Source organism: Entelurus aequoreus, linkage group LG02, assembly GCF_033978785.1.
Source record: "Entelurus aequoreus isolate RoL-2023_Sb linkage group LG02, RoL_Eaeq_v1.1, whole genome shotgun sequence".
In the NCBI taxonomy this organism is placed as follows: domain Eukaryota; kingdom Metazoa; phylum Chordata; class Actinopteri; order Syngnathiformes; family Syngnathidae; genus Entelurus; species Entelurus aequoreus.
The window spans coordinates 64661720-64679636 of record NC_084732.1 but is presented as its reverse complement, the minus strand read 5'-3'; the positions used below and the strand labels follow the sequence as shown (position 1 = coordinate 64679636).

The 17917-nt window shown below is 36.5% G+C and overlaps 1 protein-coding gene across 11 annotated transcripts in view; it reads right to left on the bottom strand.

Annotated features, from left to right (window-relative positions):
* The window catches only part of otog (otogelin), a 176810-nt gene that overhangs the window by 57081 nt on the left and 101812 nt on the right, over nt 1–17917 (bottom strand). For all 11 annotated transcript variants that reach the window (XM_062030540.1, XM_062030539.1, XM_062030536.1 and 8 more), the window contains 4 exons: nt 11828–11935; nt 8413–8551; nt 1439–1573; nt 1118–1264 (listed from right to left, as the gene is read on the bottom strand). In XM_062030540.1, the coding sequence (XP_061886524.1) occupies nt 1118–1264; nt 1439–1573; nt 8413–8551; nt 11828–11935 (529 nt within the window). The remainder of the gene's footprint in view (nt 1–1117; nt 1265–1438; nt 1574–8412; nt 8552–11827; nt 11936–17917) is intronic.

Here is a 17917-nt window from a genome sequence, read left to right as displayed (position 1 = left end):
CTTTATCATTAACACATGGAACCGCACTACAATTAATTAGTCTAAAACTAGAATCTAAAGCAATAAGGTAAAAAACTAAATAAGGAACAATACTACTTTTTATTTTTGTTTTGTTTGTTGTAGTTGTTCCTTTCTGTGCAGTTGTGTCATCATATTTATTTTAAACTATCCATAAATGTTATACTCTTCTGTTCAGGAGTCAGAGAGACTGAATCAGTTTAACATTTTCATTTTAGTTCAAATTTCTAGATATTATTGCTTTAAGTGTAGCAACCAGACCAGTAACAGCTGCTGCCAGAAGCACAAATAGCATGAACAGAGGGAAAAAAATAATTGTAAATACTGTAAAAAAAAAATATACAAACAAGTTTACCTTTGGATACTAAAAAAGTAACCTAACCAGATTGTGATATCCATTTTAAAACAAATGTTTGAAGCTAATGAGCTATATTTAGGTGATTATAGTCTAACTATATGAAAGGGGCCCATTTCACAGACTTTTAAAATGTATTGGATGCAGTGGCGGGCAGTGCGTTTCCCTGAGGCCTTTAGTGATGTCCGAATTCAGAGATTACCTCTCAAAATACCATAATTGTTGTCACCACATGACCATTGCTGGAGAAATTGGGCATTGGATCACATCAACAGTATAGAAAACTGGTTATTTTCTGGCGCATTTAAAAATCTAATAAAACGCATCAGCAATTAAAACATATCTGATGTCGTTGTGGCTTGTGCAGCCCTTTGAGACACGTGTGATTTAGAGCTATATAAATAAACTTCGATTGATTGGTTGATGTTAACATTTGTGGTGTTCTAGGGGGTCCAGGCATCTATAAATAGATTTTAAAAAATGTAAATTCATTACAATGCCATCGTTTATTTGAGATTGTTTTGAGTTACGAGCTCCGTCATAGAACCAATTGAGCTTGTAAGTTGAGGCACCGCTGTATAGGATAGGGCCCCTTTGAAACTCAAAAATGTTGTATTGATATTGACAATACAACAGATGGGCAATGAGTCCAATAGATGCAATTAAAAGCTTAATATTCTTGTCCTTCATAAAAGCTCAAACTTGTCCTTAAATTCTAAAAGTCGTTTAAGATGTGCCGCGTACCTGCCAACGAGGTCCAACCTGGATGTGAATGGTGGTTTTACGGTCCCACAGGATGGTAACGTCCTCTTCTGGGAATTGAACCACAGTAAAGTAACCAGCAGGCCAGAAGAGCATCCTCTGATTCATTTCAATGACACTGGATGGATGCTGTAAAACATGACTCAATTATAGTTGTATCGTTGTACTTATGTTGATATATAACACGAATACAATGTTATTTTGCGTTATGAAATTTTATCATTGTCATTATTGTATGCTGTCTCATAATAAGAAGCGTGTAACACTACAAAAAGCGACACAAAAACAGAAAACGTCACTTACAGGCTGCCCAGTGTCATCATTAAAAGCTATGACTGATCTTCCAATGTTGATCAGCAGTGACTTTCTGCAGATGACGCCATTGTCAAAACAGGCAATGTTCTCAGCTGTCACACTGAGAATCACATCCGCGCTGCTCTGTGGAAAGAGAAAAAAGAAAACGCCAATAAATATTGCTAAGTCTAAATATGTGAGGGACCTTAACCTTCCGGGGACATTTGATTTTATATACTGTCTTTTCATTTGAAAGCTAAATAGGACAGAAAAGTCCTTAATTTTTTTAAGGTTGTAAGAACATTATGGATTTGTTTATATATATATATATATATATATATATATATATATATATATATATATATATATATATGTGTGTGTGTGTATATATATATATATATATATATATATATATATATATATATATATATATATATATATATATATATATATATATGTATATATATATATATATATATATATATATATATATATATATATATATATATATATATATATATATATATATATATATATATATATATATATATATATATATAGCAGGGGTCTCAAACTCAATTTGCCTGGGGGCCACTGACTGGATGCAGAGTCTGGGTGAGCCTGGGCCGCAAGTAAAGATTTCTTAAAAAAAATATTTTTAAATGTCTTTATTTTTATTTTCAACACAAAATAAAATCAAAATATAAATGAACAAAATGAGAATTAAGTAAATAAATCCGTCAGTCATAAGTAATAACAATAATAATCGATTTCTCCAGTCAGCAACAATGTATACACATACACATAATGTGCAACCCGGTTCACTCTTTCATCTCCCTGGTATTTTGCATACTCCTCAGCATGTCTAGTGGTATAATGACGTTTTAAATTGTATTTCTTGTGCACGGCAACTTTCTCTGTGCAAATAAGACACGTCGGGGTACCACTGTGCTCAACAAAGAAATATTGCATCTCCCACTTTTCCTGGAATTGTTTTTGCTCATCACTATAACCTTTCTCTTCACTGCACGCTTTCAAAAAGACATGTTTGGGGTTGTGGAATATATTTGTATTTAACCGACGCACGGAGAATAATGTTATTTCCGCAATGTGTGTCGTTCCGCTTTTCCTCCCAACAGCAACACGGCGGTCGGCAGAAAGTACCGGGAAAAAGTGACGGCTCCCAGAGTGTTATATGGCGTCATATAAAAATATATGTAGTGTTCATCGTGTGAGGCAATGCAAATTAAACAATAAAAAAAACTAATAACGGTTTGAATTGGTCCAGGTTATCTGGGACTTTATTACTGACGGACAGGTGTCGCCGTGTGACTGCAGCCAGGCACGTAAGACAACCCTCGTCTCCATGGCAACGTTTCTCTCGCTTTCACTCATTTGCCGCTTTTCCACTAACGCAGGGGTATTTTGGACCCAAATAACAAAAATTGTCTCTGTCTGGAGCCAACGGGATGGGGCGGGGAGTTTAAAGTCACGGTAGCACAATTATCCCCGAACGGGTTGACATCACGACTAACGTGTTACACGTCCGATTCGCCCAGCGACTCTCTGTCGGAGTATCAGCGCTGGGGTCCAGTGCACCACACTTTTGTATTGTCGCTCGCTCCTTCGGAAGCTACCGGACCGCTCGTGTAGTTATTTATTTATTAGTTTTTTTACTCAAATTCCTCAATAAATTTCAGTCCGTTTGAAGGCCTTTTAATCAGATAATGTTGCCCATTTAACTCAAGTTATGCAAGTTTATACTAATTTTAAAAAATGTATGAAAAAAAATACATAATTTTGTATTTTTAAAGAAAACATTTAAATAAAAGGCCTTAAAAGGGTCAAAATAAAAAAATAAAAAATTATATATACCGTAATTTCCGGACTATAAGCCGCTACTTTTTCCCCTCGTTCTGGTCCCTGCGGCTTATACAATGGTGCGGCTTATATACGGCCTGTTCTTCTCCGACACCGACGAAGAGGATTTCGGTGGTTTTAGTACGCAGGAGGAAGACGATGACACAATGATTAAAGACTGACTTTTCATATACCGGTAGGCTGGTTATTTTGATAACGTACATGCGAGCACTTTGTATTACTTTGCACCGTTGTATTATTTGTACTCTGCACGAATGCTGTTCGCCATGTCAAAGATGTGAAAGTTTGATTGAATGATTGAAAGATTTATAGTTAATAAATGGGACGCTTTGCGTTCCCAAACAGTCATCTCTGTCCCGACAATCCCCTCCGTGGTAGCAGGAACCCCTATATACTACGGTAATTACACATCAAAACCCTGCGGCTTATAGTCGGGTGCGGCTTATATATGGAGCAATCTGTATTTTCCCCTAAATTTAGCTGGTGCGGCTTATAGTCAGGTGCGGCTTATAGTCCGGAAATTACGGTGTGTGTATATATATATATATATATATATATATATATATATATATATATATATATATATATATATATATATATATATGTATATATATATATATATATATATATATACACACACACAGTCGGGGTCAAAAGTTTACATACGCTTGTATTGTGGCCAAACAGCTAAATTTTAGTTTCATCTGACCACAGAACTTTCCTCCAGAAGGTCTTATCTTTCTCCATGTGATTTCAGATGAAACAAAAATTGAGCTGTTTGGCCACAATACCCAGCAATATGTTTGGAGGAGAAAAGGTGAGGCCTTTAATCCCAGGATCACCATCCTACCATCAAGCATGGTGATGGTAGTAATATGCTCTGGGCCTGTTTTGCTGCCAATGGAACTGGTGCTTTACAGAGAGTAAATGGGACAATGAAAAAGGAGGATTACCTCCAAATACTTCAGGACAACCTAAAATCATCAGCCCGGAGGTTGGGTCTTAGGCGCAGTTGGGTGTTCCAACAGGACAATGACCCAAGACACACGTCAAAAGTGGTAAAGGAATGGCTAAATCAGGCTAGAATTAAGGTTTTAGAATGGCTTTCCCAAAGTCCTGACTTAAACGTGTGGACAATGCTGAAGAAACAAGTCCATGTCAGAAAACCAGCAAATTTAGTTGAACTGCACCAATTTTGTCAAGAGAAGTGGTCAAAAATCCAACCAGAAGTTTGCCAGAAGCTTGTGGATGGCTACCAAAAGCGCTTTATTTCAGTGAAACATGCCAAGGGACATGTAACCAAATAATAACATTGCTGTATGTATACTTTTGAACCAGCAGATTTGGTCACATTTTCAGTAGACCCATAATAAATTAATAAAAGAACCAAACTTCATGAATGTTTTTGTGACAAACAAGTTGCTCCAATCACTCTATCACAAAAAAATAAGAGTTGTAGAAATTATTGGAAACTCAAGACAACCATGACATTATGCTTTATACAAGTGTATGTAAACTTCTGCCCACAACTATATATATATATATATATATATATATATATATATATATATATATATATATATATATATATATATATATATATATATATATATATATATATATATATATATATATATATATTTATATATATATATATATATATATATATATATATATATATATATATATATATTCTGTATATATATATATATATATATATATATATATATATATATATATATATATATATATATATATATATACATATATATATATATATATATATATATATATATATATATATATATATATATATATATATATATATATATATATATATATATATATATATATATATATATATATCCCCTTGGTATTTTTGTTTATGGCTGAGGTTGATTGAGAGATTTAAGTAAAAAAAAATGTTTTAAAAAGAATTCAAAATGTTATTATGCCCGTTGAAAAATTAAGGACTCACTGTGTGTCGAACACCTCTGAAATAATTGGACACTAATCTGAGATAGGCTCCAGCGCCCCCTGCAACCCCGAAGGGAATAAGCGGTAGAAAATGGATGGATGGATGGATAATTTTTTTTTTTATTTAACATGAAAAAAAAACTAAGGAAAATCATGTATAAAAAGTAACAAAACAAAAAGTATGGCGAAAATACAGCAACAATTTAGAGAAAGAACAAAAACAGTCAGCCTTTATTCCCTGGGGATAAATGCAACCTTGCGACTGCATGTTCAACAGCTCAATGTTTTGCTACTTTGCACAATTTGCTGTTTTCTAACAAGGAACTAAATGGCAAATGGCAACAGGTGACCCGTGAATCAACCACTATATTTTCACAGACAGTATGTGACTATTCCAGTCTCTCCACATCGCTATTGCAACCTGCTGATCACTCGTTAGTTGCGTTCACACATTGTTGATTTAGATGGCAGTTCATGACGGTTCGGCAATTGGCCGTCCTCTGCCAAACACTGTTTTAACAACTAACACAAAACAGTCACTCATCTGCCAAAAACCCTGAGATCGGCAGGGACCTGTAAAATTTGTTAAACATGTTACATTTTTCGTGACGGTCTTGGCGGTTTGACATGGGGCGTGTTCAAAACGGCTTTTGCTATGTAAGGAACTGTAGACTCCGTATTTGTACTGCAAGATCCATGATAATACTGTGGTAACACCGCCATAATCAGTTACAGTTTCCTCCTGGACTTTACGATGTGAACAAGGTAACTACATGTGAATGGTGGAGTTTAACATGGAAGCATCAGACTCATCAAGGAGTTACACAAAGGTACTGCGGTTGATGCAGATTAGAAGGTACAAGGGTTGTTCCGATACCAATAATTTGGTATCACTACCGGGACCAAAATGTATATCGATACTTTTCGATACTTTTTCAAAATAAAGGGAACTACAAAAAATTTAAAAATTAGCTTTATTTTAACAGAAAATCTTACCATACGTTAAATATAAGTTTCTTATTGCACTTAAAGAACAATTTTAGAAGGTTAAAATAGAAATTAAAAGGCATTAAACACATTGGGCTTTTCCTGTTGCACTCAAAGAACAATTTACAATTTTCCATATTACAGATAGTCTGTCATAATCAAGAATTAAGTTATAATTGAATAAAAATCTTTATTTACATTTTATTAAATGCTTCATGATATATGGTTGCCACTCCTGGTCTGTGCTTTAAGACAAATACAATTATTAGTAAATACTAAAAACAAAACTATGGATAAAAGTACACAGATAAGCCATGTAGCAGGCAAAACACACATTGTTAAAGATAGAACACAAATTGTAGGAATTTGTTACAAAATTCAGTTATTTTACTTGCAGGTAGGTTGTGAGTTCAAACCCCGGCTGAATCATACCAAAGACTATAAAAATGGGACCCGTTACCTCCCTGCTTGGCACTCAGCATCAAGGGTTGGAATTGGGGGTTAAATCACGAAAAATGATTCCCGGGCGCGGCCACCGCTGCTGCCCAATGCTCCCCTCAGTTCCCAGGGGGTGATCAAGGGTGATGGGTCAAATGCAGAGAATAATTTCGCCACACCTAGTGTGTGTGTGACAATCATTGGTACTTTAACTTATTAGTTGACGCTAATTGGGTGGTTTTAACTCCGCTAATATTTGGCATCAAGCCAAACAGCTGTGTGCTACATGTGCACAACAGAGAGTAGCGTATGTGTGTTTGCGAGAATGGGAACGTGTTGGCAGAGTGACATCTGTGAGTGAGTGGGTGAGTAAAGAGAGAGAGAGGGAGCATGTGCACTGCGCAGTAGAGTGATAAAGGGTCCGGTTGTGTCCTGCAAAAACTAATAATAAAAAGTTGTCAAGACTCGGCAGCCTTGTCAGTCTGACCCGAAAGCTAAGCTTAGCAGACCCATCCATCTATCCATTTTCTACCGCTTATCACTTTCGGGGTGGCGGGGGGTGCTGGAGCCTATCTCAGTTACAATCGGGCGGAAGGCGGGGTACACCCTGGACAAGTCGCCACCTCAGCTTAGAAAAACCATTACTGGGTAAACTAAAGGGTGTCAACCCCGACAAAAACATTGGCCCTGGAGGAAACGTCTGCCCTGTGCTCCCTGACTACAGTCTGCACGAGAGCTGAACAGCTGGAAAGGTGTAACAACTACATTATTACTTGTCACTCTTCGTAGCTCCTTGCACAGATCTGAATGCTTACTATTAAACCTTTATCTACGTTTGAAGCAAAAGTGGTAATACTAATCGCCACATTTGGCGAGGCGTGTTTTAAAGCAACATTTGCAGCGTGGCGCCCCCCTGTTTAAAGCGTCACCTTGATTGTTGGTTTTGAAGCCCAAATACCTTCATATTGTGCTTCACGCACCCTCTTTATTAACCAGTAGAAATGACGTTTTTTTGCCATTCTTCCTCTCCATGATGTTATTGCTTGTATGCCCTTTGTGTGTGCGTTTTGACACACTCAACATCATGTGCTTCAGCTCTGTAGTCACCGCAGCATAAACAGTAGCGGTATTTTTCAAAGGTAGTATAGTACCATCCACATATGCAAATTCAATACAAATACAAATACAAAATCAAGCATATTTATATTCAAATCTCAAAAATACATTTACAAATACACGTTTATTTATACAAATTCTTGATGTATTTGTATGTCACATTTTTATATTTATACATTTTATTTGCATATATTTTCAAATCTCAAAAATATATTTACAAATACGCGTTTATTGATACAAATTATTTATTTGTATATCACATTTGTATTTGTATTTGTATATTTATAAATATATGCATAGATATTAATATCATATTGATATATACATAAGTTGATGGGAGACAATTCTACTTCCATAATTTACTGTTGATCAATTGTTATGTGTAGTCTTGGTCTCATTCTGTCAAAATGTAAAATACATGACAAAGAGGACGTTTTAAATACCAATTATATTTGAACCAGGACATTTATTGGTCAATAATGAAATTTCACCTCAAAGCCAAACATTCCCTCAGTAACTTTTTGTGAGTTGTGTATTGTGAACCACAGTTGTGACAGTTTTGTATGCAAATGTAAGTTCATTACCTTTACAAGATAGACTTGGCAAGCACCTATGTAGTCAAAGAGCAAGCCATCGAAGGTTCTGTAATGGCGATCTCCATAAGTCGTGCACATGGACGGACACGGCTGAAACACACACTGGAACATCCCGTGCTGGCAAACACTACGAAGAGAGCAAAATTGCAGCATCATTTTATTGTCAATTAGTTTTTAGTTTTCACATATAATGGCCAATCCTTTTGTAAAAAGTACACAACTGGCAGCACAATGAATTATCGGATGACGGTGTCAGCATTCATTGTATTGTTAGGCTGTCATCACCATTTGGATTCCCACCAGAAAAAAGAAGTTCATGGAAAAAAGACTAAGATGACTGAGAGTGTTTTCATCCACACTGATGAACAGCGGCGACAATCCAAGAATTCTACAAGAGGCCGCTTGTTTCCCAGTCTTTTCTGCTGTGTAATAATACAATTATGATATCAGGTGGCCTTAACCTAAGGGGGGGCCCCGGGGCTCAGGGAGTTATATATATATATATATATATATATATATATATATATATATATATATATATATATATATATATATATATATATATATATATATATATATATATATATATATATATATATATATAATAAATTAGGGGTGTAAAAATTAATCGGTACAAACCGAAAACCGATTTTAACATTACAGATATGAATACATCATGATACACATGATTGGTCGATGTCCGGTTGGAAAGTTATGAAACGGTTGATTGGAGATCTGTTATAAAATATAGACGCTCAAATCTTGAGAGACTTCTATGATGGATGTAATACAAGAGTACTGTTCTCGTTTGCGACTGACAGCAACAGAGCAACATGGCAGACAGCACCCAAAGAGTTTACAAACAATGATACCCCGAATATTAATCTAGTGGTAAACGTTTGGATTCAAAAAAAAAAAGAATGGCCAGTTGGATAAAAGTATGGCCATTTGTAAGGTTTGGAAAGCAGTGATAAAGTAGCGCCAGCATGACTAATCTGAGCACTCACCTGATGTGACGGCATGAAGACACTCAAGTGGGCAATGTGGGAGCTTTAGTTTACTTGGTGGCACTTAATTGTATCTTGCACTTACTGTGGTGTTATAACACATGTGCTTGATTTACAGCTTCCTTTTCTCTGTATTTTATTGTTGCTAACTGAGCAAACAACAATAAATACCTGGTAGCTTTTGCAAAAGTGTTTTGTTTGCATCTTCTTTTCGTGAAGTTTATGGATTGCAATACCTTGAACTAGATCAGGGGTAGGGAACCTATGGCTCTAGAGCCAGATGTGGCTCTTTTGATGACTGTATCTGGCTCTCAGATAAATCCTAGCTGACATTGCTTAACACGATAAGTAATGAATAATTCCGCTGGTCATCACAGTGTTAAAAATAACCACGTATCAACCAGACTTCAAAGCCATCAGCAAAACCATGCAGCATTAATGGTAAGAAGTATTTGATTTATTATTGGTTACCTTCAGAATAACAATGTTAATAAAAAAAAAAAAGAGACTTATTATACACTAAAAATGTTGGTCTTACTTAAAAATGCACGCACTTAGTTGTGTTCAGAGTTAAAGAATATTATATGGCTTTCACGGAAATACATTTTAAAATATTTGGCTTTCATGGCTCTCTCAGCCAAAAAGGTTCCCGACCCCTGAACTAGATAGTTCTACTGTTTGCTCATAATTAAAACAGGAACCGCCAGTTTTTTCTGTCTCTTTAAATAATAAACACATGACATTATTCTGACATGATACATGATCCATTTAATTTTTGTTTCACCATGCAAAGCTTCTATCTGCATCGAATCGCACTGAATCATACCGCATCGAATCGTAATGTTTTAAAAAGTATTGTTAGTGAATTGTATCGTAACCCAGGTATCTAGATGCATATCGAACCATTTAAGGTAGAGATGCAAACACCTCTATATATATATATATATATATATATATATATATATATATACAGTTCTGAAATTATTGTACTTATATTGATATTCAATATATGTGTAATGTAAATGAATAAGCATCTAAATAACTTTGATATTGAAATCACTACACTAACTTGAGTTTTTCATTATTATTTATTCCATCTCTGTGTTCTGTCTCAGAGTGATCTGTGATCACGTTTACACAGCTGTTTTTACATGTAATCTGCGATCGCAACGCTTTAAGTCTGCATATTAATTTAATACCAAATTGAAGAGGGAAGTTTGCCAAACATGTAAGAATACAGTACAAACCACGGTAAAGCCATATTTTAAATGGTAATCGCCAATACGCTGTTATATAGACAAGCACACACACACATAACACACGTACACAATTACACACATTACGACACTTTTTTCGCCACACAGCAGCGCGTTGACTGTGACGGGGATGGTGTGGCGAAGTTGGTAGAGTGGCCGTGCCAGCAATCTGAGGGTTACTGGTTTAATCCAAACCTTCTACCATCCTAGTCACGTCCGTTGTGTCCTTGAGCAAGACACTTCTCCCTTGCTCCTGATGGGCCTGGTTAGCGCCGTGCATGGCAGCTCCTGCCATCAGTGTGTGAATGTGTGTGTGTGAATGTGGAAATAGTGTCAGAGCGCTTTGAGTTCCTTAAAAAGGTAGAAAAGCGCTATACAAGTACAACCCATTTACCATTTACGTAACAACAATCATTTGTACAAAAATAACACTTCTTTTGCAGTGATTAAAGCAACTACTTCAACTTTAACAACCCCCTACATCAGACCCCGACGACTATGCAATATGTAGTATAAACGATAAACCGTTGAATATTAAGAGTATGTGATAGTTCGCCTCCAACCTTGTTTACTTTCCTGACGACCTACTTAAATTTTTGTAATCAATCAGAAATATTAAGCGCCTAAAATGTGCCAAACATGGAGAAGTGTGAAGAGAGTGTTTTACATAATTAAAAAAAAAAATAGTGCTTGAACATGTTTTATAATGTCCCCAAAGTTCAATAAGCAGGAGGTGTGTTATGTGCGAAAGCTGTGTTGACTTTATTTGTTGGTTATAGTATACAGTCGTGGTCAAAAGTTTACATACACTTGTAAAGTGTTTGGACGCTAGACGAAGCTGAGATGTTTGTGATTGACAGCTATGAAAACCAATCATTGCATTCCGCCGTCAAAATTGGGGGGGCCCCAGATTGAAGGTCATTTACACTGCTCTGTTTTAGGACTTAACAATAGCTTTAAGGCAAAATACAACTTTACAATTTAGCAACAGTAATGAAGGGTTATTTTAGTTGTGATACACCATATGGGCAAGCGTACTAAGAAAAGAAACTATTGTAATAAGGACAGACAAAAAGGAGGAAAAGTTGTATTTCATTCTAGTACAGCTTGTACTGTCTTAAACATACAGTTTCGACATACCACTGGTAGCAGGGGGAAGACACTTTGTCACCAGGGAAATACTCTTTTCCTTTCCAGAGGCAGGGGCAGGCTTTAGGTTCAAAGCACTCGTCTCCATGTTTCAGCAAGCTGGTGAAGAAAATATTAGTTTTGTGAACATAGAAAAGGCACTGTGCCTGTTCCTGATCTCCTATCTACCAACCAGCATTTGGTTCATGGAATACTCTAAGGGGGTACTCACACTCGTTGCCATGTTGGAATTAGGGACGATCCTCCACCCACTCTTGCACTCATTAAAATGTCCCATAACTTCTACTCTGCTGTATCATTACTATTTTTGTGACGTTGCAGACTATTTCTGGGTGTCTTGTTTGGAGTCGTAATGATTATCTGTTTCAGGTTGCCGCTGTCAATAATTACTTGCAAGAGGAGCAATCGCATGAATTTAATGACATTTGTTTTTCTGCAGCTACACTGCAATCTCTCTGACTTTGTCGAAAATCTGCGATCTTATTTTAGGTCGCCCAGACCATTAACGTTTGAATCTCAAAAAGAAGGGACATTCCACTGAGGTCAAAGTTGTGCAAATTCTGGATTGGGAGGACCACTAAAATCCAGCAAAGCCCTCCATAAATAGAATAGGTTTACGCCATCACCTGTCATCTGCTTACAACAATGTGCTGACGTCTCTGTCCCAAGCATTGTCTCATTCCGCAGGAAGCTGTTTTGCCATCAGAGAGGCAAACAACCTATTGTTTTCCACGATGGTCGTTCACCCACCACACAAGGCAACAACAACAACCTAAGGAACTGAAGAAGGCTTTCAATGAAAGGTGAAACGTCTTCAACAGACATGAAGAGTCCTGTGATTCACATGCACAGAAAATGTCTCGTCTATGTGACATCACACAGCGCAGTCCACTCCATTTACTAATGTAAATGTGGACACTATAGTCAATATGTATAGTATGTCGAACCTTTTCAATAGTGCTGTGCAGTGGAAGCCCGTGAGCAAGATAATGAGAAAATGAATAGATATGAGCACCAACACATGAGAAATCTGGACATTTAGGATTCTCACACAGGCAGGGAAAGACACCCTTTGTATGCCCCTCCTCCCATTTACTCCCCGCTCTGCAAGACAGGACTGATAACTATCTTGTAATATCAACGGCTGAGTTATATTGTTGAGTGAGACTGCAGACAATAAAGTGACAAACTGAGTGACCCCCTCCTTAAAACCCCAAGTTCAACTGACTAGAGTTACACCCCAGATAAAACTGTGTTGACAGTTTCCTCTATCCACCCGCCAAGTTGTTGGATCATTACTAACATCATTGTCACAAACATTTGTGAATGTACCATTTTGAGTTCAATTGCACAAGACAATGTTGATGTGATCGGAAATAGTTAAATAAGAGTTAAATCAGAGTGCAAATCTAGTCATTGGAAATGTACAAGGTAGGTGATGTAAACCAGATAAAAACCAATTGACTAAAATAGAAGCAAATACTGTATGTGGTGACTCCATATAGTGTCCAAAGTCTTTAAACTTGTTTTTTTTTGTACATGTGTTATAGGTTTACAAATGGTATACTGCACGCTAACAATTTTACATTTCAAGCCCTCCACATTTACATTTGTGCTCCAATCGCACAATATTGATACATAAGTATCAATAATACCTACATATGAGGCTGTTTGTTTTGTTTATATTTTACGCTTTACTTCTCTTACTTTGTATCATATTATTATCTTACTGTACCGTAAATATGGCTGCTTCAACAAAGTAATTTCCTGAAAAGGATCAATTAAGTATCTATAAGTAGTTTGCAATGTAAAACAAGTCAGTCATCTACAATTATAATCCTCTTCACATCAGGAGAATTTTTTTTACATCCATCCATTTTCTACCGCTCGTCCCTATTGGGTGCTGGAGCCTATCTCAGCTGCATTCAGGCGGAAGGCGGGGTACACCCTGGACAAGTTGCCACCTCTTCGCAGGGCCAACACAGATAGACAGACAACATTCACACTCACATTCACACACTAGGGCCAATTTAGTGTTGCCAATCAACCTATCCCCAGGTGCATGTCTTTGGATGTGGGAGGTATTTTTCTTAATTGCAGAAATGGAGTCCATTGTCTACTATTATATTTTACTTTGACCCATTTTTTTAAATTAATATTTATATATATATATATATATATATATATATATATATATATATATATATACACATGTAAATATATATATTTATATATATATATATATATATATATATATATATATATATATATATATATATATATATATATATACATGTAAATATATATATTTATATATATATATATATATATATATATATATATATATATATATATATATATATATATATATATATATATATATATATATGTATATATATATATATATACATACATGTATATATATATATATATATATATATATATATATATATAGTATGTGGATGACCAGAACATGAACATGTTTTACATTTAATTAAAACTGTAGATGAGCAAAATATTATTCAGAAAATTATAGTAATGGCTTGTATCTCGTATGTAGACTATATTTAACTTTTTTGCTGTTGACCTACATTCAATTGGTTTCAGTTGTCATGATCCGTTGCCCGGGTCATTTTTTGTTTAGTTTGATATTTCCTTATTTGTTGGTTAATTCTGTTTAAGCACCCTTGTTTGTGTTCTCAGTTGCCATGGGTGCTGGTTTTTGTCACCTGCCTCTGATTAGTGGTCGGGACGCTATTTATTCCTGTCTTGCGCCATACTCTGCCTTTGGATATGAGTTTAGAATTACTAGCTTCTTGCTCTGTTGTTGGCTATTCTATTGCTAAGCTTTTCCGTAGCTTCTCGTGCCTTCCGCACGTTTTCCTTTTTTTGTATCTTTTGCCTTGTTATTTGAATAAATCATCCTTCTTACCTGCACGCTGCTTCCGGATGGCCTTCTGCCTCTTCGGGAAACGACCACGGCAAAATCACGCAACCCCGATGCGACAAACACAAACGTTAAGACCAAAATGACCCCAAAAGTCCTAAATTTTTACCTTACGTAATCTCAAAGATTTGTTTGTTAGTTAGATAGTTAGGTTTAACAAAACACTTTATTTTGTCATGATAAATCAGTATATTACATCAGCCACATAACTGTTTTCTATAGTTAGTTAGTTAGCAACGTAACTCAAAAAGTTATGGCCGGGTTTAAAACTTTCAGAAAATGACAGAAATGAGATAGGAAACAATTGATTCGATTTTGTGCCTGATTTGTATAACATCTACTACGTTACCTTACATTTACGATACAAGCTTCAACTTCTGTGTGTGTCTGGTAGCAGCCCCACAGAGAGTAAGTGCTTTTCTATCTCATGTATGTGGCCCTTTGTCAAAAAAGTTTGGACACAGCTATAATGTCATTCTGACTTTGACCTTGTCACCCATGTACATCTACTTCAGCGTGCTCTTTTTAGTAATAGGAACCCACAGTAGACCATTGGTCGACATAGAAGAGAGGGATTGACGACATAAGCAGGACCACCTTTCCACTGTAATATCATTTATCAAGCAGTGATGAAAGATCAATGGATAAACTGGATAACCTCTCTCTGTTCATATTCACAATGAGAGTCCACACTATCAAGTTACCTAAAACTCGCAACATCATGGCATTCAAGTTTTTGCAATTACAATGGTCTTCTTGGCTTACTCCTAAACTGGACTAAATGAGTCACCCAGTTAAAGTGAACACAAATTGACGCAGAGTCCAAAAGACCAGGCATTGATTGTGCACCTGGCTAACCTTTGATGCTTGTTGTGACGTTACCAAGAACACTGATGCTACTCATGCCCTGATGAAAGGTGGATTTTTGTCACATCAAGAGTTTAAGTTCAACTTTCTTTTTTTTTTGCCTTTGGACTTTTCCACACAGTGAGTCAATCGCATGTTGAATTTTAGTTCGTTTTTACACAGGATGACCTTCCTGATGCAACCCTCTTATTTGTCCAGCCTGTGAACCGGCACTCAGGGCTAAATAGGGGGCCCCTAAGCGAAATGCTGCTCTGCAAAACCAGTGCGTTAACGCTGCGTGCCAGTGATGATGTTGAGGAAAGTTTGTTATTATATTCTTATCACTAACAGAACAGGAAGTGGCCAGGAATGAGTTTGCAGTAAAATGTCATATAAAGTTCTCCGTCATCTACTTTGTTTCACTGCAGGCCAAAGTGGCCCAAATCAGATTTTTTTCCAGCAGACAGTTTACACTGCAAGTAAAATGGGCTCTGTATCGGACTACAGTATAAATGTGCACAAGCCCCAATGTGGCCCCAGTGTGGCCTCGACGTTGCTTGCATGCACAGGTCAATAAAGTGAAAACTAAGGAAGTTTACCAGATTCTGTAAATGAACAAGAAAGTCGCTAATACACAATAAAAGTAGCCACACCTTAAAAATGTGTGGTTTTTTACGTGAAAATAAAGTAATATAATGTATGAATGGATATTAGGGGTGTAACGGTACGTGTATTTGTATTGAACCGTTTCGGTAGAAAATGGATGGATGGATGGGTTTCGGTTCGGTTCGGAGGTGTACCGAACAAGTTTCCACACGAACATATTAAATAGCCGCCTAAGCTAAAGTCTTAACAAGCTGCTCCGCTTTCTGCGTCTGTCTCTGTCAGTAATCTACACAGCACCCAGCATTGTCCCACCCACACAACCATCTGATTGGTTACACGCAGACCGGTAACAGCCAATCAGCAGTGCGTATTCAGAGCGCATGGAGTCAGTCCTCCAGCGTTGTGATGAGCAGGTAGGTGTTTAGCAGGTAAGCATCAGGCAGCGGACTCTCCCCAAATTATAATAAACCCCTCGCAGTCAACTACTAGTAACATCACTATGAGCCCGTTGACCTTCTAGAAACAAACGGCAGCTAGGCTCGCTCGCAGTCCTGGCTTGAGGTGAAGGCTAATTCGCTTTTAGCGTAACGTTAACTCATTTTGCGGTGTGTGTGTGTGTGTGTGCGTGTTACGGACAGCAAAGCCCTGTCTATCTGTTATTTCACTTTACCTTTCACTGTGTTGATTGAGCTGTGTTGAAGCAGCAAAAAAGGACATTATGTTAAATGAAGAGTTTCTGTCTCTGATAGTTGATATAATAATGTAATTGCATCATTAAGCTTACATGAACTCCTTGGTGTTCAGGGATGAATAGTCTCTCCTATTGCTATTGTACTATTTTTTCAGCTATAGTTACATTAATCATTAGTAATGGAGCAGCCTAGTTTTGAATGGCAGGGTCCCTGCTATCACATGTTGATAAAAATATAACATTTACATAATAAAAATCAACTACAGCCTTCCCAAATGCTATAATAAATTAAGCATGATGAGTTGACTTGAAACTGTTTAATGTTGCACTTTTTATATGTAGAAGAAAAGTTTTGTCATTTTATTTAATCTGAGCAACAACTTGAGGCAGTTTAATGTTGATTAACGTGGGCAGAATTATTATAGTGTTCCCAATGTTAAAAGGATAAAGTCATTGTTTACAAATTTGGTAAATAAATAACCAAAAAATTTATATTTTGTTGTTTTCTTACTGTACCGAAAATGAACCGAACCGTGACCTCTAAACCGAGGTACGTACCGAACCGAAATTTATGTGTAAAGTTACACCCCTAATGGATATGTATAGTGTAATATATTTGGGAGGGTTTATGGCTGTTAAGTAGAGGCAACACAGACATCAGCGTGGATCTACGTTAGCTTTGTTTTTTAACTCAATTGTTGCGTAAACAACTTACGCAATGTACGTAACATGTAAGCAAATACACCAGTCAATTACGGTCTTTCAACAATCGCTATTTCTTTGGAATCAAAATATATATTCATGTATTACAAAATTACATATAGCCTATTATTTGGAGACTATTGACTAGTGATCCACAGAAATTTTGGCTGCTCTCCAAAACAGGATGTTATGATGACGTACCCACGTCCGCTGTCGGGATGTGTCTTTCACGAATGACGTAGCTGACGAAAAGTCGCATTGTGGTTGCATTCAGGTCGCATTGCCGTTT